We start from the raw sequence: 23,771 nt of genomic DNA, 5'->3' as shown, positions 1-23,771 counted from the left end.
GAGAGGCTTAATCCAGACGTCGAGTCATCAACTGCAGCGACGCGGAGAACGCAAAACGCGATCGCCGAGTGGAGAAACTGGGTGGGGGGGAAAGAGGGAGATGGAGAGGAGGAGGGAGGTCTTTTCTGGGATTCTCTGTGCGCCGATAAATCGTATCGCAGTCATTGTTCGACGCTTCATTGTAAAACGAAGACTTCCGCGGAGGGAAAAATTACGCTCTTCCGCGCCTCGTCATGTTTTACTCCGTATTATGCTTTACGCATCGCGCGACGGGGTATTCACGGCGACCCGGGGACGCCCAAGGCCGGAGAAAAGGATTCTTTAATATCGTCGGAGTCGCGGCACGGTTGCTCAATAAAAAGAACCTTTCACCGCCGATCAAAATTCAACGCGCTTCTCTCTCCGTGCTGGCAAAATTGACGTCGGCGGCTTCGCGAAATTTGGCAACGCGAATAAGGGGCGCGTAACGCGTTTTACTCACCGCCGATGAGACGTCACACGGGCGATACGAACGTTTAGACTCGAATATTCGCGAGCTCCGACGTCGCGAAAAAGGAGGCGCAAACATTGGCTGCGTTCAGCGGAGAAAATAGCTCAGTGAGCGCTTAATGATTACACAGAGGAAAGTAGTCTTAAATCAATGATATTCTCACATACGAGCAAGAGTGTCATAATATTCTTAGATTTTCAGTCTTGAACTGAACGCAAGTAATACTCGCGTCAATACGAATTCAATCATCCATCGCTTGTATATGAAAACACTTATCGTCGATTTAAGACAAATTTTTCCCCGTTTATCACTCCTGATCGGTTTCACAGTTTCCCCGGGTCTACCAAGAATCTGAAAGGACGCTCCAGTCATAGACGATAATTACTAAGCGCTCACTGGGCTTCTTTCTCCGTTGAACGCAGCCCATTCTTCGCGTTGTGGCGCTCTCGTGAGAACGATATTTCTCGTGTTCGCCGAATATTTGACGATCGAAGTTCAGACTCGTGGAAATCACGGCCGTTGCGAGGAATTAAAACGCGAGTCGCGACCTGACGGGAGATCCGCGAGAACGACTGGCAGTGCCACGAATTCGCGATGATCTCATCGCCTCTGTCAATTCCCACGATCTATCGCCACGACACGAGCCGCGTTCCAACTGAACGTATGGTAATTGCGAGGGGAAGGCGCCTCCTCGGTGAGAATTTGACGGAACGTAGTGTATATGTGTATAGCGTGTCTATATGTGTGTGAATATGTGTGTGTGTGTGTGTGTCGGAAAAGCCGTATGGGCCGGAATCGTCGTTCTTATTCCTGTTTGCAGCCGCGCGAAGCCACGCTCGAGCCGCGCTCCGAAGTATAAAGTCAGCAAGGTGAGAAAAGCAGGGAAAGATTGAAATGCGCGCTCTGACGTTATCGATCGCGCGCGATATAAATATCGGAATGTTCGCGTAGCCTGCGAGGCTCGTTCTTCAGACGAGATCCAGAATTCGCGAGCACGGAGAACTCTTTCCGCACGAATATACGCTGATTACGCCCTTTTAATTTCAAGTTTCGTTTCTCTCACACAGAGCGTTTCGCGTCGTATAACGTCGCCTTAGGTTGAGAATCAGGAGAACGTGTTCAGCGTGTTCGATGCGTGTCAAGAGTAGAGTCGCGCGATTTCGCGAATAATTCTAACCGTAATTCTATGTAATTTAAAGCGAACATTCGATTCAGAGTGCGTACATAAATCGAGATGTAATCGCGACCGTTTAAATGCTGTTTTGACTTGCGAACACACAACGGGGATATAGTCGTGGACAGAAAGATTGTTCCATTTCCTAGGTAAAAAATTTGATCATTTGATCATTCAATTTAACACGTTTCACATGGTCCCAAACGGTCCGCTCAAATTTACGGTGTCAATTTAACACCAAGTGAATATGTTGAAAGTAACACAAATATTGCGTCAAAATGTAACACAAAATTAATACGTTAATTGACATTGAATAAAATGTGTTACGTATTATTAACATTTCCATATATCGAATATCGATACGACTCAAAATGTTGAGGTAATATAAACACAATATGTTAAATTAACACACGGGTGTGTGAAAAATTTCACACGAAAATTTGGCCAAAGACCGATCTTAACACAAGAACAAAACGTTTTCTACTGTGTAGGCGTAGTGATAACGGAAATTTCGAATTTGGAGCAACATTTCTGAATATTCGTGCGTCACGACTGCTGATTATTCCGCGAACCGGCAAGGATGCTCCAAAGTAGCGGTCATGATACACGAATGTGTTCAAAAATGATGCGTCTTATTCGAAATTCCGATTAGCACTACGCCCGGGGAACAACCTTTCTGCCCACGACTGTACCCGTTCGCGAATTCTTCGTCGCGCGAATTCGAGATCGGGCCCGACGTGACCCCGGCGCGCTATTGATTTTACCAGGTGAAATTACAGCGAGTCGTACCGACGAAATCACATTTTGCAGATACGCGCGTGAATTTATACGGCGCGGACAATATTGCGTTACACTCGCAACATCGACAAACATTTCGCCGGCGATGTTTATATCGACGTCGCTTCACCGACACTGCCAGTTTAACTGACAATACGTGCTCGCCGACATATACGAAATTTATCGACGTATCGTTTCGGGAGAACGCGATGCACACAGCCGCGAGAAGCCGACATATGTATCGATATTAATAGGCCCGTCTGATTAACATCATCGCCAGCCACATAACGGTTTTTCCAGTCCCGTGAAACTTTTCAAAGGGTCTCATCATCCTCTCCACGGTACGAAATAACGATCCTTCGGACATTGTGAACATTCGTGTTCAGACGAGCTGCAGCTAAACGAATTAACTTCTTCTGAACACTGGCGTTCTCATACGTGTATCTACGTGTGCGTGCGCATGTGTGTGTATGTGTGAGAGAGAGAGAGGAGGCACTCACAATTACCGAATCATCTCGACGGAACAACCGAACAACACTGCGACGATCGGACACGCTCACTCCGCACGTACGCGATCGTGGTTAACGTAAACCGGACAAAAAAGCAGCACTGACCTCGAGCACATGTTGATGCTCCGAGTAATATTTTCCTACAAACGCGACGAACGGTCGAATCAGCACAATGCGTGGCACATTTGCGATGCACAGGACGCGTAGGGATCATTAAAGCCCCTTTTCGCACTTTGGTCGGACCGCCCCCTCTTCACCGCGCTACTTTGACGTTTCGGCACCAATCGGCACGGAGCAGCCGCAGCGCGATGACGGCTCCCGGAGAGCCGGGGAACACCAAGTGTGCGACGATATATTCGCGCCTGGCGATTAATCAGACGACGCACTGCATAAACGCCATCACACTGAACAATTCTTCGAGAAGCGATCCTTCCGGACGAGCTCGGCGAACACAAGCGGCTGCCTGCCTGCCCGTCCTGTGACCTGTCACTCTCGAGCGAGTCGACGACGACGAGGAGGCCTGTGTCGTCTCCGGATCACATCCGAACGATCGGCAATACGCGAGTAGCAGGTGATTTTTTTTTTTATTCGCATGAGAGGCTTCACTTACGTTCGACGAGTCTTGGAACAATCCATATCCCACTCGGCGTACTTGGCTGCCTTGGCACGGTGCTCCTCGTGTTCGCTCGGCTCGAGCTCCGCAGCTGGGCAGAGGTAAGCCGTCGCTTTCCGCGACTCTTTTCGCGCGCGCGGGCGCCCCCGCTCGCGCCGTACAGGGCGCGAGATATCGGTCGCGAGGATCGGAGTGAAATTATTGCACACTGTTGTACCCGCACACACTTGGCTCGCCGTGAAGACGGCCGCAGCGGCAGCAAGTGACGATACGCTACTCGACGCCGTTGTGTCCGTCGTGGTGCCCGGTTCGCGGAGCTCGCTCCCGTTCACCGCGCTCGCCGAGTGCAGCAGTCCTTTTCGTCCTGTCGCGCTGCGCCGCTGGTGTCCGCGCGCGTAACAGAGTAGTCATCGACCGGACTGTGGTTGCTCCCGCGGATGGTGGCTCTTCGGAAGAGCCAGAGCTGCGTGTGTAGGGAGAGGAGAGGCGAGATACACGAGCAAGGGGGAGAGAGAGAGAAAGCACGCGCGCGCCGAATCGATGCACTCCTCGGTAGCCTCGATGTGCGTACATCCGCTCTCGACGGCGAGTCAAGCAAGACTGAAACTGCTAGCACATCAGCGTCTGTGCACGAGCCAGCCAATGGGAGTAGTGCGACCATCCCCAGTTGCCAGCCCGTTGAAAAGAGAGCGAGAGAGGGAGAGAGAGAGAAGCAAGGTATAGTCATATGGAGAGCGTGGGGTGCTCTGCATTGACGTAGTAGCAATTGGCATTGGCGTAGAAGTGATAAGCGAATATGCCAATGATACCTTATCAATGGTGCACAGTTTTCTGTTATTTGTTGAGAAGATAATATCTGTTATCGCATTTGTTGGGGAACATCCTATTCCGAGGAAGCGGCTTGTCCGAGCAAATCAGGTAGAGATATGGCGATTTTCTTCCCATCTCGAACGCCCTTTTCCCACCACTGAATCTTTTCAACCAATTCTTTCCAAGGGAAATAAGAAAAAACTCGAACGTATTTCCTCAGATTTCGTCGGTCCAGAAATTTCTGCATGAGATTTTTAGAATTAACGCTACGCTATCTTAAACTGGTTAAATTGACTTATTCTTATACTTTTTATTGGTCAATTAACGATTCTGGTGTTCAAGAAGAAAAAAAAAACGAAGAGATAACAGGCAGAAAATTTTCTACTGTTTTAACCAAAGAAATGACATGTTCCCTGTCATGTGTACCGTTTTCGGAGCATGCTGAACGCGATCTCTACGCTAACCGATACTTTTATCATTGAGAGACAAAGTAAAGTAAAGAGAAATAATAAAAACTATAAATTAAATTCCAATTATATCCAATTATCCGATTATAATTATATTCACGAAGCGTCGGAAACAAATCCACGAAGGACGTTGCGCTAACTCGGAAACTAAATTAAGTATTTCTCCACACCGCGAAAGCCTAAGTATAAGATCATTAATCAATTTAATAACAACATATCGTACATATAAACCGAGATCTATTGTTATTAAACTAATTTCAACTTTTGAATGCGAAGCAGCACAACAAAGTTTTGCATATGCTATGTAACTGAAACTTACACGGAAAAAAAATCTCAGTTCCTGCAACTACAGTAAACCAAGTGAAAGTTCGATGACAAGAAATGATATCTTTGTTACCGCGATTGAGAACATTTGTGTGAACATTCAGCTGCATTAAAACTCTAAGTTGAGATAACTTAGAGCAATTGAATGAACAAGAACTTATAAGAATCTTTTTGTTCCTACAATCGAGTCTGCGTCTGATGGTCAAGACAACAGAAAATTTACACTAAAGTTTACGCCAACGGAATTGTTTTTTTCCGTGCAGATAAATTTTTGAGTATTTCGTTGCGTGACTGTGCCCACAGTTATAGTCCACAGTCGAGCGAAAGTCTTACCTTGAGCATGTATATGTACACGAACAGATATTCAAAGAGATAAACCTATATCGGCGAAAATACTCGTTGCAGTTTAAAACGTATTTTATCACTCTTACATTTTGATGATAACAATTTTTTGCCATCCTCCAAGTCTTACGTAATATTTTTAATATCATATGACACACGTCACATATAGACATATAATTACACAAATACGAACATGGCTCATTGGCGACCCACGTGGCGCGAAGCGCGATAACGTCAGTTTCGTGCAGGGTTGGGCGTTCACGTGTAAATTATAATAATAACCCATGTCTACGAGTACATAGAGACAATGTAAACTACGTCCAACGTGGCATCTATGTAAACAATATGTGCGGCTCGCGGTAGACTGCCTTCCTACATTTCGTTTTGCGCTCGTGCGGCTCACAACGATTCGGTTTCAAACGTGATAACACGTGTCAACTACAGTCTCGCGTCTCGGAGCAACTGAAAATTTCGGCAGCAATTAAAGTGCGCAGCGTTATTATAACTAGATTCACAGCGTAATCAGACTTGGAGTATACAATAATCCAGCGTGTGCACGGTGTACGCTACCCTCCATAAATATCGTTACACTCGATCGATGAACTATAATCTCGCGAGCCGCGTCACTCAAAGTATAACGCATGTAAATGAGAACCGGCTAATTTTTCTGTATAAAAACGTAATTTACCAGCAAACTTACATTTCTCACACATTAATGCGCCACGTAGTCATATTTTGACCTGACTTGTAGTTTCGATATTTGGGTTTCTAGACCTATTTTCTATTTTTTTTTTTTTTACCGCGCCTTTTTCTACCTAAGGGAAACTTATACCGTATTTATCTAACATCTACTACAAAAAGTAAAGAATACAACGAAGAAAAGAGGCAAGCTGTTTTCTTTGGAATTTCGGCCATTCCTCGGCCATCGCTTGTTCGATCTGGCCAAGATGAAATTATATCAAGATATTTATTTATATAAGATATTTTTGTAAATATTTATATCACAGAAAAAATGCAATGTAAAAGTTCTGATTATGTTTTTCTACCTTTATATATGTATAAATAAATTAAAAAATTAATATATGTAATTCATTTTTAATTTAAATTAAATATATGTACATACATACATACATATATACACACACATCGCTAGGTCGCGCTTATATTCACTATTTATAGAAAAAATGATAAAGTAGGCGATTTAAATGACTGATATACAATAAAAACATTTTGTATCTATGTTAAAATTGATCCTTGCTAAAATTTTTGTGTTAAATTTTTAACATACCTGTATATTAACATGTTATGTTTATGTTATTTCAATATATTTTGTATTAACTCGATATTCAGTATGTGTAAGTGTTAAAATAACACGCTTTATATTTCAGTGTCGAGTGACATATATATGTATGGATATTTTAATACTGTGTTAATTTTTGACATAATATTTATGTTATCTTTTAACATATTCACCTTCTGTTAAATTAACAAGAAAACTTGTGTGGGCATGTAAAATGTTTTAAATTTAACACTAAATTTTTCACTCGCATTAGGTAACTCTTGACGCACATACGCGCGTGTTCGTCGTTAGCCAAATTAATAATCAAAACTCGAGAGTGCAACGAGAGTCTGTAAGTTTTCAACGGAAATTTGATCGCGCATTCTTCGGTGTTCTGTTATTTCGTATACCCTACACTGAAGAAAAGGAGTTTAGAATCTACCTACATATATGTGTCTAGAATCGAACTTCAGGTCTACAAAAAAAGAATAGAAGTAAATGTCGTGAGAATAACGACAAACTTATCTGTGCTTTTCAACGGAATTAAGCTCAATTTACAGAGGAAACATTGGTGTAGACGAAACTTTACGTTACGACGAAGAACTTCTCAGTAGTGTTGACTAGCGCAACGAAGTTGCGTAGCGTGGAACTGAGAGCTTTCTTGCGCTCTAGGGCGGTGTCCCGCGCATTTCGCACGGAGCTCTGCCTTGGTAATTATTCAAAATTAGATATGCGTTCGTGTGAACTCACCCCACGCAATGACCGATATCATGTTGCCGAAATTATTGACCTGCTTCCAATGCGGCACTGTATACACAAGTAGACCCTCTTAGTCGGCGAACAATAGGTGCTTTTGATATCCTCTATGTGATTATCATTTTTCATGAATAAATCGCGTTAAAAATTAAATCACTTTGAAAATCAGCAGCAGGGAATCATCGAGTGTTCCGAGGTTCACAAGGACTTGAAAAATCCCGGGAAAATACGCGAACAGCTTCCGCACGAAATAACAATGCAAAGTGGAAGAACTTCTATATAAAATTTGTATTATTATGTAAAATTGTATTATATTGTAAAATATTATATTACACTATATTGCATTTAACGCACATGATAAACTGTGTATTATGTTATATATTACGTATTAAATTATGCTAGATTATAATGTTTATATTATATATATTAATTTAAGTTGTATCATATTGTATTAAGAACATAAATAAGAATAAAAATGATTGAATCATAGTCTAGTTTTTTTATTTACTTACTACTTACTCGTTTATTATTAGGTTGGTGCATATGAAATGTCGGATTCTTAAGTGATTGTATAAAACTGTATATCTTTCTTCAAAAGCTGTTTATTCAATCAAAGTATGCTCCATTCGCTTCAATACACTTCTCCCAACGAGATTTTAAAGCGTAGATGCCTGTCTTAAAAAAATTTTGGTCTTTAGAATTAATAAACTCTGATATCGAGTTTTTTAGACTGTCTTCATTTTCATGGTGTTTGCCTCTTAAAAACAGCTCTAAATGCTTGAAAAAATGAAAATCGGTCGGCGAGAGATCCGGTGAATATGGTGGATGCTGCAAAACTTCATATTCCAGTTCGTTCAGTTTCGCAATTGTTTTGTGCGATGTGTGCGGCCGAGCGTTGTCATGGAGCAGTAGCGGGCCATGCCGATTCACAAGCGATGGGAGTACAATTTGGTGTCTCAATATCGTTGTATGGTCAACTTTCATCCTGATAGCAAGTTCCCTCGTGGATACGGCTGGATCCGCTTCCACTAGAGCCTTCAGGTCATCATTATTCACAGACGTTTTGGGTCTTCCGCGCGGCTCATTTTGCAGTGAAAAATCGCCAGTCCGAAATTTTTCGAACCAACGCTGCACTTTCCGATTGTTAACCGTATTCTCCCCAAACGCTTGGTTTATGTTGCGTGCAGCTTTTGCAGCACTATTACCAAGTTTGTACTCATATAAGAAAATGACGCGAATGTCGGCAGAATTCATATCGGTAATAAACTCAAAAGAAATAAAAAAGGGAAGACCTTCGAGAAAACCTATTTTGTTGAAATGAGTCTCTGGCAATGGACAATACGAGTATGAATGAGGTTATGCCAAATACAAAAGTATAACGAAAACAGGGAGGAAAACGTCCGCATGTAAAGAGAATGCGACATTTCATACGCACCAACCTAATATATCCTCCTAATATCAAAATGCGAAACTCGAAAATTCGAAAAATTAAAATTCACAAATTTTCAAATTATCCACTGGAAATTTATATTATCTCTTTACTCATTATATTCTCCAAACACTAAAGTGCGAATATCAGAAATTTCAGAAATATAAATTCGCAAGTTTTCAAATTTCCCGATGGAAATTTCAGCTCTACCTCTATTGTTACTATCGATACTTTCGATATTATTAAAAAATATCATTTGGGCTAGCCGCCCTTGCTATCGTCTTTGTCACCGTCGAGTCCGGCTTTGTGACAACGGCTTTTCGCCACGTTTTCACCGGAAATTGATGCGGTCATGATTTATTCTGGTTATAATTGCTCAAACTCTAAAATTGGGAATGCAGTACTAAATTAACCTTTAATTAGGACTTAATTCTAGTATAGTTCCCATTTTGATTTTTTATATTGTGCGTGCAAACTGAGTACCGATTGGCTACGTATCCATTTACAGATTATACCGAATGGTCGACAGTAGAAATTCCCCAAAGCACGACCAGCGGCCATGATTGGTGGTGGTCAATTGCAACGTGGTCAGGTAGGCGACTCTCTGATAACTTAACAGAGAAGTGGTAGAAGACTACTCATAATTGGTCATTCCACCATTTCTGTGATGTGAGTAAAAAGCGCCATCATATCGATAATCGTGTCGTCGTGGCAATTGTTATTATCAGGCTCTATTATTATTTCGAACTTGAAGAACGCGCGGAGACGCGAAAGTGAGTCTTGAAAGTATCTAATTAGCGATGCACCGGAGTGCTTCTCCGTGTCATTTCCGTAGTCGTTCGAGCGCGTTCATAGGACTTTTCGTCCGTCCGTCGGCTGCAGGATAATATGTAATAATACGTCATAAAGCGCGTTTTTCTCATTTATTCTCTTTTTCCGCCGGACATTCTTACTACAGCGAGAAGAGAGCGAAGCTGAGAACGAACTGACGGGCGAACGCCAGTCTCGGTATAATAAAAGTATCGTCCCGTAATAAAAATCTAAGCACGCGGAAATTTCGAACCAACGAGTGCTGGCCTGGGACCAGTTCTTTTTGAACAGGACCTTTCTTTGTCATGGCACAGGCAAACGGAGAAACGATTATCGAAAATACCAAACGAAATGACAAACACTAGGTAGGAAGGGAAGAAGATGAGGGAAAATCTGAAAAGATCACCCTATGATCACGTAGGGTGATCTTTTCAGACTTTCCCTCACCTTCCCTTCCTACCTAGTGTTTGTTATTCCGTTTGGTATTTAGGCGAGTTGGCGACATGATTCAGGTGTGCCTAACCACGAGATTGATATCGATTCTTTTATCTGCCGCGGTAGATGTTACATGGACGAAGGGAGAAGAAAAGAAAGATTTCGAGAAAATCGAACGAAATTTTCGTCCTCTACGAATGTAAGTTTCAGAGCGAAATAATGTATTACACGCGCAGAATCAAATTATTGGGAAGCAGATATTATCTTACCTTAACTCTATGAGTTAAAAGGTTAATATTATGATGAATTCTTTCCCTCTATTTCATTCTCTTAATTTCCAAACAGTCGGTACTATGTTATCTTAATTTTCTATTAAATTATCTATCAACAGTCTTTTCCTTATCATGATTAAAGAAAAGGAACAGAAATAAATAAGTTCGCAATTACACAGTGAGAGAATTACGTTACGTATGATTAATTACGATCTATCCGTTTGCAGTTTTTATCGAGGAAAAGGGGATGCTTTTGTGCGAACGAATTAATATCGGCTACAAGCGATCAATTTGATTGACGGAGGATTACGCGGGTCGGCATTCAAGAATGCGAAACGAGAGGAATGGATGAAGTCTCGATGAAATTAAAATTGTAATGCGGCGGACGCGCGCGGCACACGTATGGAGCGGAGAAGTCCCTGAGATTTTAATATCTGCCTATTGAGACGGGTAAGATAATAATGACGTAATGCCGCATAAAATAATAGAAGAATCACTGCAATGTATAATTAAATCCTTTTAGATAGCTGGACAGTCTTATAGGACTGTGAAAATCGAGGCGCATTTTCAGCAACAAAATGATCCTTATTTTTTGGATTTTTTTTTTAATTTTCCTTAAATCTATTTATATTACTTATATATATATATTTTTTTTTTTTGTATATAAACATGTGTACGGCGAATAAGAAAATTCTCGGCTTTGAAAAATAAGATTCAATTAACCGATACTCAAAAGGGACAAAAGTTTGTTAGGAAGGCGTGTACTGTTAACTATGTATCGCCAGAAATTGGAGATACACACGTTGAAATATACACTCTTAACCATATATCGCCAAAGTTGGAGGTACACGTTGAAATAAAAATCCTACGAGGGACATTTCGAGATACATGGCTCCAAATTCGAGGCACGTACTTCGAAATGTCCCTCGTAAGGTTTTTACCTCAACATGTACCTTCAACTTCGGCGGTACATGGTTAAGAGTGTAATAACACGTTGAAATATAAACCCTATATAATTACAAGGGACATTAGTACTTCGAAATCAGGGGATCTTCACTGCGAGAGGAGATACATTACAACGCGATACGGGATGGTCGAAGGTACATTTATCGATTTCCAGGTATCGCAGAAATACTGGAGAGAACAATGGAAAGAAGATCAGAACTTCGCGCTCGAACGTTTTTTGTACCTGTAGAAATCTACTTTTAATGTCATATGAGACGAAAAACTCTTCGAAGCGAGACAAGGCTCGGCTGGGATCGAACCCAAGTTTTCCGTCTGCCCGGTAACCGCTCTTACCACTGAACTATTTCAACTTCATGTCAGTGATATCTTCTGTTTTCACATTTAAAGTATTTTACTCATATGTACCTCGTACTTATGTATACGAGGTACATACGGGAAGTCGTGTACCTTCTAAACAAAAGTACTGCAAGTTCATTTCGTGTATATAATATGTGTAATATAATATCTACCAGGTGTAGAAGTATGAAACCGGAATTTTTTTGTAAAAATTACACGTCTGTTGTTTGAAAATGATAAAAAATATTTTATTCAAAATAATGTCCATTGCTATTTATACATTTTTCCCACCTCTCCGGCAGTTTATGAATGCCACGCCAAAAAAACATTTCTTCTTTTGAAGCGAACCAGCTATCGAGCCATTTTCGTACATTTTCATACGAATTGAAGCGTTATTCAGCGAGAGCGTGTCCCATTGATGCGAATAGATGATAATCGGACGGAGCCAAGTCTGGAGAATAAGCCGCATGCGTTAGTATTTCCCAACTGAACGCCTCGATCGTTTCCCTGACCAGTTTTGCTGTGTGTGATGGGGCATTATCATGGAGCAAAATGAATTTGTGTTGCCTTTTTCCATATTCCGGTCGTTTTTCACGCAATGCTCGATTTAAATCGATTATTTGCTGTTGGTAGCGATCAGTGTTAACGGTTTCACCAGGTTTTAGCAGCTCATAATAGATTACACTCTTCTGATCCCACCAAACACAGAGCATTGTCTTCTTTCCAAAGCGATTGCAGTGGATGTCGATGGTTCGCCTGGATTCACCCACGATTTCTGACGCTTAGGATTCTCAAAATATATCCATTTTTCATCACCTGTCATAATACAATGGACTTTCTTTTGTATCTGTCGAGCAGCATTTCACAAGTGGTTTTTCGATTTTCTTGCTGTCTTTCATTCAGTTCATGCGGAACCCATTTTCCCACTTTCTGAATTTTTCCCATGGCTTTCAAACGAATTGAGACAGCTTTCTGCGTCACATTCAATTCATCCGCGAGTTCTTGTTGAGTTTGAGTATCATCTTCATCCAATAAGGCTTGCAATTCGTTGTCTGCGAACTTTTTCGGTGGTTTCCCGCGCTCTTCGTTTCTCACGTCAAAATCACCACTTTTGAATTTTTTGAACCACTCGAAACACTGTACTTTACCAAGAGCATTTTCATCGTAAGCTTCGGCAAGCATTCGATGCGATTCTGCAGCAGTTTTCTTCAAATGATAACAAAAAACCAATGCTGTCCGCAAATCGTAGTTCGTAGCCACAAAACTCGACATGTTTAAGGTTATAGAAAAATATACCGGTGTATGGAACTTGGGTTGTTGTGCGTTGAAAATCTTCGTCAGCTATTAGAGGGAGATGATGGCGCTGCAGAAGCGGTCTTACGGTCCCTAAACTGATGGCTAGCACCATTTATAGGGAAATCCCGGTTTCATACTTCTACACCTGGTATTATTATATGTGGTGAAAATTCACATCTGCGACGCAAGAATATGAAGACAATTTCCAGATCGTGAAACACAAAAGAAGTTACTTTCTAAGTTACTTTGGCAACATTTTCCTTATGAAAATTATATTCGTATAGAAATTTTCAAAAAAAAATTCGTTTTCATCATGTTGGCATTTCCTCATTACACCTTCCATGTTGCCGTGCCTGAATACGAAAAATGTCAGCCGTACCATTAGTCAACTTGAATCGTTTCATTTAAGAATTATTGTAGCCTCATCATTTCCTTGCTTCAACTTTCGTCTTAGAATCTATCAAAGAATCATATTAAGAACATACGCAACGAGAACATGACTTAAAGCTATTGACGAGGATGTGACATGGTACATACAGGTACGGAAGCCGCATAATATAACATCCTAAGTGGAGGATATTCTTGTCAACTATTTAATGTAAAATACGACCGCTTCCTTTTCAACGTAACATATCGACGTATCGATACATGGACGTTGCATTAAGATGCACTGAGAGACTGTATTCATCGGTGATGTATCGCGTCGATGTCGGAGTATCTATCACACTTTACAAGCTCGTTTCGTGCGAGATGTCAGAATGACCTGTTCGTTGGTTTTGCGTTAGGAAACGCATTTCCTGCATTGTCTCCTTTTTCACATGATCCGGTCTAACAGCCACGAAATCAACGAGGGACGCTTCCATGTGTTTCCATGTGTCATGAGACGACCGCGGCCGAGGTAAGAATCCTTCAGAAAAAAAGAAAGAAAAACAAGAGAAAGAAATCACGACTGTGTGTGAACGCTCCGCGTTCTTTGATCGATCGTATCGATCACGGCTTTCGCGAAGAACGCGTATCGCCTTGGTACCGCGGAATTTCGTGTCGAGCGCAAAATGCCGGAACGACAGAGCTTGTCGAAGCAGAGGTGAAGAAGGATAGGCTCGTGGAAGAAACGACGGATGGAGGGAAGGACCAAGAAAGTCACTACAGTATTTCGTTGCAAACCTCAAGCGATACACGCGGGCTGGCGTTGTATGTAGATCGCACGCACAGGTAATTGCAAATAGGTGAGGCGACGTTGTTATACCGAGTGTCTCGCCGAGTTTTGCTCAATGCTCGTGCGAGCATCGTCGCGAGCCCGATAATGACTTTCAAGAACTTACTATCTCAATCGAGAAATAATTATTCCGCTCTGAAGAAGATTCGCTCCTCCCTACTTCCAAGTNCCCCCCCCCCGTCGTGTCTCCCTTTTGACGTTAATTATGTCATCAATTGAAATATATCATTCAACGGATGAAACTTGAAGGAAATTTTGATTGCAATTAATCATTTCTCCCCTTTAAGAATATAATTACTACGAGAGAGGAGCATAAAATTATTTTCGTTTTCTCGTTTAACGATATTCCCGTATCATCGGCGAGGATCTCGGCGGTTTAACGGCAAGGAAGAATCGAACGCGAATTACGTCGTGAGCGCCTAAGGCATTATCTTGCCGATATTACGGCGTAATCGGAGCCTCCTGTTATCCGCTCAAGGGATTAAGCATAAGGTATGCAATAAGGATTACAAGGATTCTTCGGAGCGCGTATGAGATTTCAGAACACGGCTTTCGCCGTTTTATCTCGGCGCTTCTCTCCCACCGAGAGAGGAGGCGCATCCTCTACACCCACTCAGACCTCGACCGAGCCCGGGGATACTGGGTGACACACATCTCGAGTTTACAGATGAGACGTTTTCCACGAATAATGTTCGTCAGAGCGTCGTGACGCGTACCGTTAACTTTAGCTTTCGGCGCGTTCCCGTTACCGACAGACGACTGCGACAGAAAGGAAGAGAGAGAGAGAGGGGGAAGATTCGTTTTCCGATGATTTCATTCGTTCAATGGGGACAGTAAACAGGGAAGGATCTTCCCTCTCTGGTTGTCAATCCCTCGAATATAATGCAAGTGAGACAAAGAAAAAAAAGACGAGAAAGAAAGAGAAAGAGAGAGAGAAGCACCCCGTCACGGTACCGTTAGAACCAAGTCCCGCTTTCCCCCGTTCACGCCATCTGCACGAAACGCGGAGCCCGCTAAAAGGCGCGCGCGCACACAGTCTCTTGAATTGCGGTAAAACTTGAAGCGAAATTGGCGCAACAATGAACTTCCCGGAACCCGATGCACCTCGCGCGATCCTCCCCGCCGCGCTTGTTGTCGTTGACGGAGAGAAAGAGAGAGAGAGATACCTCTTGTATCGCTTGGCTCTTCAGCAGGCCTCACATAATGTGAGCCGCGGAGAGAAGGCGTTGTGTGCGAGAATCTTACGAGTCTCCTCCACCAGAGGATTCTCCTAGCGCACCAGGATCGAGAATATGTAAAGTAAAAATCCATGTCTCCGCCCGCGCGGCAAATCAAAATCGAGTTTCTCGTCCGCGAGTCTCGCTCTATCCATCGGCTAAAGATTCACGACACCGAGAGCGGTCGGCCGCCGCGTCGATCGACGAGTGTCCCGCTGAAAGCTCTACACGTGACACGTGCAATTCCTGTCTAACAAGTGGCATGCCGAAGTACTTCATCCGCGAGCGAGCGATCGAGCGCTCCCTTCGCGAGACGCGACACGACGGTTCTTCTCGAGCTTCGTCTCGGCGGCGGCGAAGGCTGCTGCCGTTGAGAGCAGGAGGAAGGACACGGCGGAGTCGGCCGGAATGACGGGTCTTTGTGCTCGCTTGGTCGAGTCCAGTCCTCTCTCAGGAGGGCGACCGAGAGAGGATAATATCAGCTTGGATCCGGCGCGAGAAGGATAAAGAAAAAGAGAGAGAGAGAGAGAGAGGGCAAGAGCCCGACGGAAAACGCCGGTCGGTCGCTGGGTCGAAAGGAGACGAAGGGGGAGTATATGGAAGAGGCCGCGGAGAGCAGGAGGGGCAGAAGAGGCTCATATGTGAAGTGAATGTCAGTCCGAAGGTCGGCTTTTGTCAGGTCCGACCGGTGAGGCCGCGAGAACCAGAGAGGGATACACACTCCGAATACGCCTCTACGTGCCCCCTCCCCTCTCTCTTTCTCTCCCTTTCTTTCTTTCTCGCTGGTGATTCCTCTCGTTGCAGTCGCTTTATCGGAGACACGTGTTATACTTATGGAATTCATTACCCGAGGGGAAGGAGAGGCGGCAAATTTGTACGAATCTCTTCTCTCGGGCGCTTCCTCAAGTGCGATGCACGCGTCTGGCGGCCGGCGAGTGTCTGGCGCCTCGTGTCTTACAAATTGAAAAAGCGCGTACATCCTTGGCGCCACTCCTCGGCGCATTCTCTGAGAAAGACAGAAAGAGAAAAAGAGAGAGAGAGAGATACTTTCTGATTATGCTTCTCGTTATCTTAATTCGATGCAATTAATACGAGGCTCGTGCGCGCCGCGCGCTTTCCTCCTCCTCCTTCGTACGCAATTATATCTCGCTTTTCACGCTCGCCACGCAAAGGGGATTATTTCCGAGGTATCCTGAATTTCCTCTCCGTCCTCTCCCGCGTTAGTTTTATCTTGTATCTGCTCGCCTGTCTCGTCCTTTCGCTTCTATATCGCCGGTTAGCGCGCGGCGATAGCGAGCCCTTGTGTGATCCATTTGTGTGATCGCGTGCGATAGACAGTTAGCATCGGTGGCGGGCACAATGATCGCGAGCGGTACACGGTAAGAGACGCGCTCGGAGACTCGACGACGACGACGACGACGAGGTGGGAGAACGGCCGTTGTCCGGCCGCGAGAAACGACGGTTCAAGAGAAGCGATACCGACCATCCGAGACGGCCGATGTATTTTTCGATACGCGACGTCGTGCGAGTTGAGAAGTGAATGTCGGGTGTGCGGAAACCGAGAGAGAGAGAGAGAGAGAGAGATCCTCGGACTGGGCTTTGGACCTGATGTCGAACTTGCCTGAAGTTCGACTCGCCTGCGATAACGGTCTTCAAGGGGCAACAGAGAAGACAAGGGAAGGCCTCTGAAGGGATCTCTTGAATTGCTGAAGGGAGGCGAGCGCTCGGGTTTCTTAAATCGTTCTTTCTTTCTTTTTTTTTTTTTCTAATAAGGGAGAGCTGTCGAAATCGTACTGCTTAAGATATTTTTTTTAAATACACGGAGGAAATATTATATAATAAAAATTGTCACATAAATTTTGTAATGTTGGACGATTCCGGAATTGCAACTGAAATTATGATACGTTGTAATCTTTAGTAACGTACTTAATTGTATACATCACTAAAGATTACAACGCACATTATAATTTCAGTCGTAATCCCGATATGGCCCATTAACATTACGGCATTTGCGTGGTAATTTTTACTGGAATATTTCCCCCGTGTATTACACGGAAAACCTGAATCGAAATTTTAACGCTACTCCAACGCTCTTAAAGACAGCTTGCATCTGTTTAAATGCAAGCCTATTATGGCCTTTGACGATTTTTAACTTTTCTATTGAACCTTTAAATTCTACATATTGAATTTTAATATTACCCTCAGCAACCTATTTTGACGCTAAAACGGCGAAAATGGAAATTTAAGACATCATCAGGGTCAAAGTAGGGATTATATCATATTATTAGAATAGAAATTGAACCTATTTTGCTATCTTAGCTCCTATTGTTGTAGTAAAAGTTTGATATAGGATCAAAATTTCGACCGGGGAAAACATTGCAATTCGTTAAAGAGTTTCGGCTATATTTTTCTGTTCACATTTTTACTTTATATATTTATGACTAGATTACGTTTATATTCAATAATTACAGAGGAAAAGTGCAATTTAGGCGGCTCGTACGAATTAGGCAACTCTCTCCTGAACAGTCCGTTCATTTTTCACAGGTGACACCGTGAATCAACATAAACCTCCCTCTCTCGTCGTCTAACTCGAGCGCGAGTGTCCGATATCTAGCGTGGTGCAAGCGTTTTATAAACGGTCGGCCGAGCGAACAAGCCGAGCGCATCGCGAAAACCGCCGCGATTGTGCATCCAAAAGTAGACCATCGATTATTTCGCCGGGACAGCCGATTGCGAAAATTTGTGGCCGCGGCGCGCGTTCGTCGGATATATCGCCGGGGGATCGATGACATATCGCCGCACGTAACGCGCGAATCGGAGGGCTTCTTGTAATTTCGCATCCGGCCACTGCAACGAAGTCAGGAAAATCCCGGTTGACCGTAGTGAGACAACGTGAGTTTACTTTTGTTACGCGAAAATGGGTATTAATTTTATCACGGAGTCGCTCGGCAACGCGAATATGCGGAGTTGATCACTTTTCGGGCGGATTACGCTTTCACACTTATACCGCGCCCCGTTTCGCTTTCTACTTGGATACTCTTGCTATAGTAATAAGCGGTGCGCACGTACAAACATTGCGTATCACGGGAAATGCTGACCCACGTTTGTAAACGGGAAACGGAATACGCGGCTCTGTAAACAGCCTTTATTGTCGGATGCCGGATAAATGGCTCTCTCTCTCTCTCTCTCTCTCTCTTTTCCTCCATCTCCTTTTCGTTTTTCCGCTCTTGCGAATTTACTCAACTTAAAGTTCGCGCACGCACTCTTGTCGTAATTATTTTATCAGTTACCGCAATTACGTTATCCGCCGCATCGAGATGCTCGATATGTCAGATTATCTCCGCGCGAGCAACCGGCAAATTTGCCGATGGAAATATCGCGCTGATACATACAGAGGAAAAATGTTTGGCAATTGTAATTATAATCATACAGTGAAAGAGTTATTATTAGGAGAACCTATTTTGTAGCGGGTATTATTATTATTATTGTATTAATAATACAGCATTACGTGCATATTGCTATAACTACTTTTCTTTGATTTTGGAAATATATTATAGTTGCCGAAAATAATTGTAATTTTAGTGAGGTCAATCGTGTTTTTTCTCTCGGTGTGTTATATTGAAAAAAAAAAGTATTTAAAAATTTATTTGTGGAATATAAGGTTTATTTCTGTGAATAAGGTTTTTATTTCCATGAAATAAAGCTTACATTTCTGTGAAATAAATTTTATATCCCACAAATAAATTTTTAAGTACTTTTTTCTCAGTATACACTGAGATAAATTATAATTATTTTCGGCCTCAACTGTACCTTTTGATTTTAATTACAAAATAATACGCGAAGAAAAAGTAATTTTACTGTTGCAGCGAAAGCATCGTTGCTGCAAATTCGTTGCGATAAAATTTCGTTCACTTAATCAAATTAACGAATTACTCATAATTATAACAGAAACAGTTTTGTTATCAGAATAGAAAATATTCTGCTGAGTGAATTTGTTCTTTCTTAAGGGGGGGGGGGGGGCCTTAAATAATGGGCAATTAAACGCGTTTTGATCGGAGAAAACAGAATTTCTGGTTAAGAGCCAAATTTGTTCGCGAGAACTAGAAATTTTGTTCCCTTCAACCAAAATATGTTTGGCTGTCTACTATTAGATAGATCCAATCAAACTCATTTTTCAGTGTAGTTATGTCATTACAATTACAAATACCAAATATATTTTTTCTTCAGTATACACAGTGTTCGCGCGACTATATTGCGACGCGAGGCGAGATCGACGCGTATTCGTGCGCGAAGTATCGTCGAAGGACTCGAATTGCACACGATCACGCGGCTCTAATTATTTCAGCGAGACTTTTCCACCTCGCTTTTTTTTCCGATCCGCGAATTTGCCGTCGTGCCATGCGTAGGCGCGTTCGCGTTCGCGCGCGCGCCATTCCATATCGAATTTATAGCCGCGCATTTGTCAGACTGACACGCATTCGCAGCCGTCGTGTGATTTACGTTAAAAAAACAACCTGTCTGGCGGGACGAATCTCGCGCGAACGAATGCGCGACGAGTCGCCAGGCGAGATACGCCGGCGGATTCGGATTTGCAATTCTCTGGAAAATGCATATTGCCGCTCGTGCGAGACAGCGCCGCTCGTCGCTGCTCGTTTCGTTCTCGCCGATGGCCGAGCAGCTCCGCTGTCGGGGGTGGTAGAGCGAGAAAACCGACGCGGAAATCGGCCAGGCGTCCGTCCACATATCGATCACCGTCCCGCGCACCTCCGGATAACAGTAAGACCGAGGAAAAGTGGAGCACAAGTGGCAGCCTGAAAGGCCGGTCGAAACGACCGCTTCCTGAACGGCTACTCTTCTCATTCACAATACGTAATGACGTGAGTACAAAAGCAAGGAAAAAGAAAAAAAGGAAACGAAATATAAAAATAAGAAGCGGACAGATCCTTGATCGGTCGATGCTCAGCGAAGAGGAAAACGAAGCGAAAGAAGAGAAGGAACACCGGGAAGAGAGAGATGGGATGTGTCAGATACCATGAAATTCGATTTTCTGCAAGTGAAAGACACGCGTATGAGTAGCCGCGCGGCTAATATACACCTATCGTCGCGCGTTACTGCGCTCAATTGCAATTTACCCACGGAATCACAGAGATTACGAACGCGCAAGGAGAATGAGAGAGGCGGGAGAGCGCGCGGATCGGGCGGTTCTGTCTCAGCCACGCGCGCCAGAGGCCAGACTAAAAAGGAGAGACGGCGTCGATGCCTCGAAAGTCGCGAAATTGCGCCGGAACTTAAAAGACAAAACAGAAAGTGCAGCGGGGAAAAAGCGAACGATGATCGGGAGAGAAAGGGGGAGAGAAACCCGAATGTATAAGTAGATCAGCTGACGGTGAAACGAAGAAAACCGCAGAAACGCCGGGCGGAACGAGAAAAGGCGGTTCGGGGGGAAAAATAGAAGAAGAGGAACGCGAAAGAGACGACGACGAGGAGTCGAGTTGCAGCGGGATCGCTTACCGGAGTGTTTCACCGAAGGCGACGGAGCCTCTAATTTTAATAATTGGATATAGCCTCGGCTCTCCTCGTGTGCCGGGGGGCGCAACTGCGTGGCGCGGCGGCTGTATACAGGTATACACGTACAGTCGCACCTGCCCTTTACCTTTCCTCTTCCCTTTCAATTCCGTTCACCGTATAGGAGGCTTATAGGCTCGCTCGTTCGTTCGCGTACAGTACCGACAAAAATTTTCGAGATCGCGCAAGCGGCCACGGCCGCTCTACCCTACGGACTATTATGCAGAACACCATTCCTACAGGGTGTTCGACGCAAGGCGATCTTTCGTAGTTTCGGTCAGTGTGAACAAGAAAGTGCCAATTTGCAAACAACCACACAACAACATTTTGAGTTCTTAATTATTTACAATGGCCATATATAGAGGCTTCTTTGATTAACAACTTGAATATTTGAATGTTATTTGCAAAATAATAGGGAACTTTTTGGTTCCAAATGGCCTAATCTACAAGTATACGACAGCTGTTGTACTTGGTGACGGATATCAGCATAATGAACTGTGAACCTGTCGATAAGTACAACAACCACCGTATACTTGTAGATTAGGCTATTTTGAGCTTGAAGTACTTTACCATTTTGCAAATAACACGTAAATTTTTGAGTAATTAATCAAAGAAGCTGGCTACTTTCAGCAATTAATAACTCGAAATTTTGCGTGTTGTCTGCAAAATGGTAGAAGCTTCTTGGTTCACGTTGATCCAAACTACAAGTGGATAACGGATAATTCGCTTTGCGTTGGATACCCTGTATACGCGTGTAGGAACTGCTCGTGAGCTTGATCGAGAATCACAAATCGCGCGAAACGGCATTCGTGCGCTTCGGAGCTTCCGATTGCCGACGATCGCCTCGCGAAACGATCTTCTCCGCGTTTGATAATCTATCTGAATGATGCTTATTGCTTGGAGTAAGCAGAGGCACGTTTCTGCGGCCGGCTAAGCTCGTCGCCGGAGATCGGAGAAGATCACCGGCACGTCGAGGGCATCGCTCGAGCCCCGAAAAGTCATCGTCCGCCCCTGGCGACATGACAAACGCACAACTCTCGTGTAACTCAGCGCGTCCTTCGGCCTTTTTTCCGGCTGGGCACGTTTCTCCGATTACTCCGAGTCCGATTGACTCGTTGGCGTTTAATTAAGTCGTTAGTCACACTTGATCGGCGTCCGCGATAATTGCCCGTGTCTGGGGAAATTTTCATTTATTAAATTAGAAAATTAATTGTGCGCCTTAACGGCGATTAGAAACCTGCAAGCGTCGTGTCGCACGTGGAGGATCTTCCTCAGGCGCACGCATGAGACACGTGCGATTTTTCATCGCGATCTCTCTTCGTGTTTACCGCCCGATTCGTCCTTTTTCCATACAAAGTACTTCGAGTGATATCGCCGGATAGGAAATACATTCAACGGCAATCGCGGTGTTCGACGATCCCACGACAACTTAGCGCTCGCAAAAATCAGCGGGAGAGTCGCCGCGGTTTCCATCGCGAGATTTGCCGAATTTCCTATCCGATAATCGCCTCGAACAGTTCCAGCGAGTCTGACGAAACCGGACGATACTTTCGACAGGGTCGACCTTGGCACAATTGCATATACATGAAGATTATCTTCCTCGAGCCTAAAGGCCTCTCATTCATTCCAAACGCGGTAACGGCTGCGGACTTCCGGTTGAAGCACGGCGNGGGGGGGGGGGGGGGGGGGGGGGGGAAGCGGTTCTACCTTCGTGCCGCCGTTGTCGTACGTTCGTATTTCTATCTCTGCGAGGTGAAAATGCTTATCTTACGCATCGTCGCTTTCGCGACTCTATCACTTTCTGAAAAATTGTCACGTCTCACATTAAAAGAAAAAAAGAAAGAAACAAAAAACAGTACTACTATTGAAGTAATATTTACTTGATCCAAACAAAATGTTTATTCAAATAAACTCTTTAGCAAGTAAAGTGATAGAAGTAGAAATATAATTGACTATATATATTTGTTTTTCGTATAAGTACATTTTTTGGTGTGTCCTAAAACAATTGCGACAAGTATTAAATTTACAATATTGAAAATATCAAAATTTATATTTGGAAAATATTTACTGAATAGAAAAATATAAATTTAAAATCACCAGATTTCTTCAATGGAAAAGAAGCATTGCATAATTCCAGTGAATATTCTCTTAAATTTAGAATTTAAATTTTACACTTACATTCAATAATTTATTTACAAATTAGAGTATTATTTCGTTCAATTAAACATTTATTACGAGCTAAAAATACATTTTTATTAAATGCGCTATTAAAATATCCTTAAATTGATAAAAATATCACTTGACTTAAGAGGCTAAAGACAGGTAATTACGTTTTTTATTTCTTCTAGAAATTCTTGAATTCTTCTAGAATTTCTTTCTATACACGACTGCGAGTATTCTGATCCTCGATCGTCCGATCTTCCCGATTTCGAATGATTCATCGGCCGGAATAAGCGCGTCGTCTCGTTCCTTTTCGGCTCCTAGGCGCGTAGGGTCGACGACGGGATAATGGACGGTTATGAGAGAGCCGTGGATCGAAGAATCACCTGGACGAAGTCTTCCAAGAGGAGACTAGCGCATTTCGAGAGGGGACTGCGAGCGTTTCGATCAGGCCCGCTCGCACATTTCAGACATGTTCGGCTTAAAGGTCACGTTTCGGACCGGCCATTCCCGACCGAAATAATTCGC

The 23,771-nt window shown here is 43.4% G+C and overlaps 1 protein-coding gene and 1 long non-coding RNA gene across 5 annotated transcripts in view; one reads left to right on the top strand and one right to left on the bottom strand.

Moving 5' to 3' along the window:
• Nucleotides 1-23,771, bottom strand: part of LOC106744761 (protein gustavus) — a 168,925-nt gene that overhangs the window by 62,314 nt on the left and 82,840 nt on the right. The window contains exon 1 of one of the 3 annotated variants that reach the window (XM_014619779.1): nt 3,561-4,661. The exons of 1 other annotated variant lie outside the window; for it this stretch is intronic. In XM_014619779.1, coding sequence (XP_014475265.1) covers nt 3,561-3,586 — 26 coding nt within the window. In that variant the 5' untranslated portion in view covers nt 3,587-4,661. Of the gene's footprint in view, nt 1-3,055; nt 3,143-3,560; nt 4,662-23,771 lie in introns of those variants that run through there. One more of the 3 variants, XM_014619780.1, reaches the window with a different exon arrangement.
• Nucleotides 3,442-11,996, top strand: LOC106744762. 2 transcript variants are annotated; one of them, XR_001374485.1, is made up of 5 exons: nt 3,442-3,521; nt 9,479-9,562; nt 10,342-10,414; nt 10,715-10,937; nt 11,608-11,996. It is a non-coding gene; the product is annotated as an uncharacterized LOC106744762 (long non-coding RNA). The 2 variants fall into 2 exon arrangements; XR_001374484.1 differs by lacking the exon at nt 11,608-11,996 and adding an exon at nt 11,011-11,353.

The sequence above is a fragment of the Dinoponera quadriceps genome, unplaced genomic scaffold (assembly GCF_001313825.1).
Source record: "Dinoponera quadriceps isolate SergipeBrazil2010 unplaced genomic scaffold, ASM131382v1 scaffold1471, whole genome shotgun sequence".
Classification (NCBI taxonomy): Eukaryota; Metazoa; Arthropoda; class Insecta; order Hymenoptera; family Formicidae; genus Dinoponera; species Dinoponera quadriceps.
Note: the sequence above shows the minus strand (reverse complement) of the source record. Positions and strands in the feature narration are given on the sequence as shown.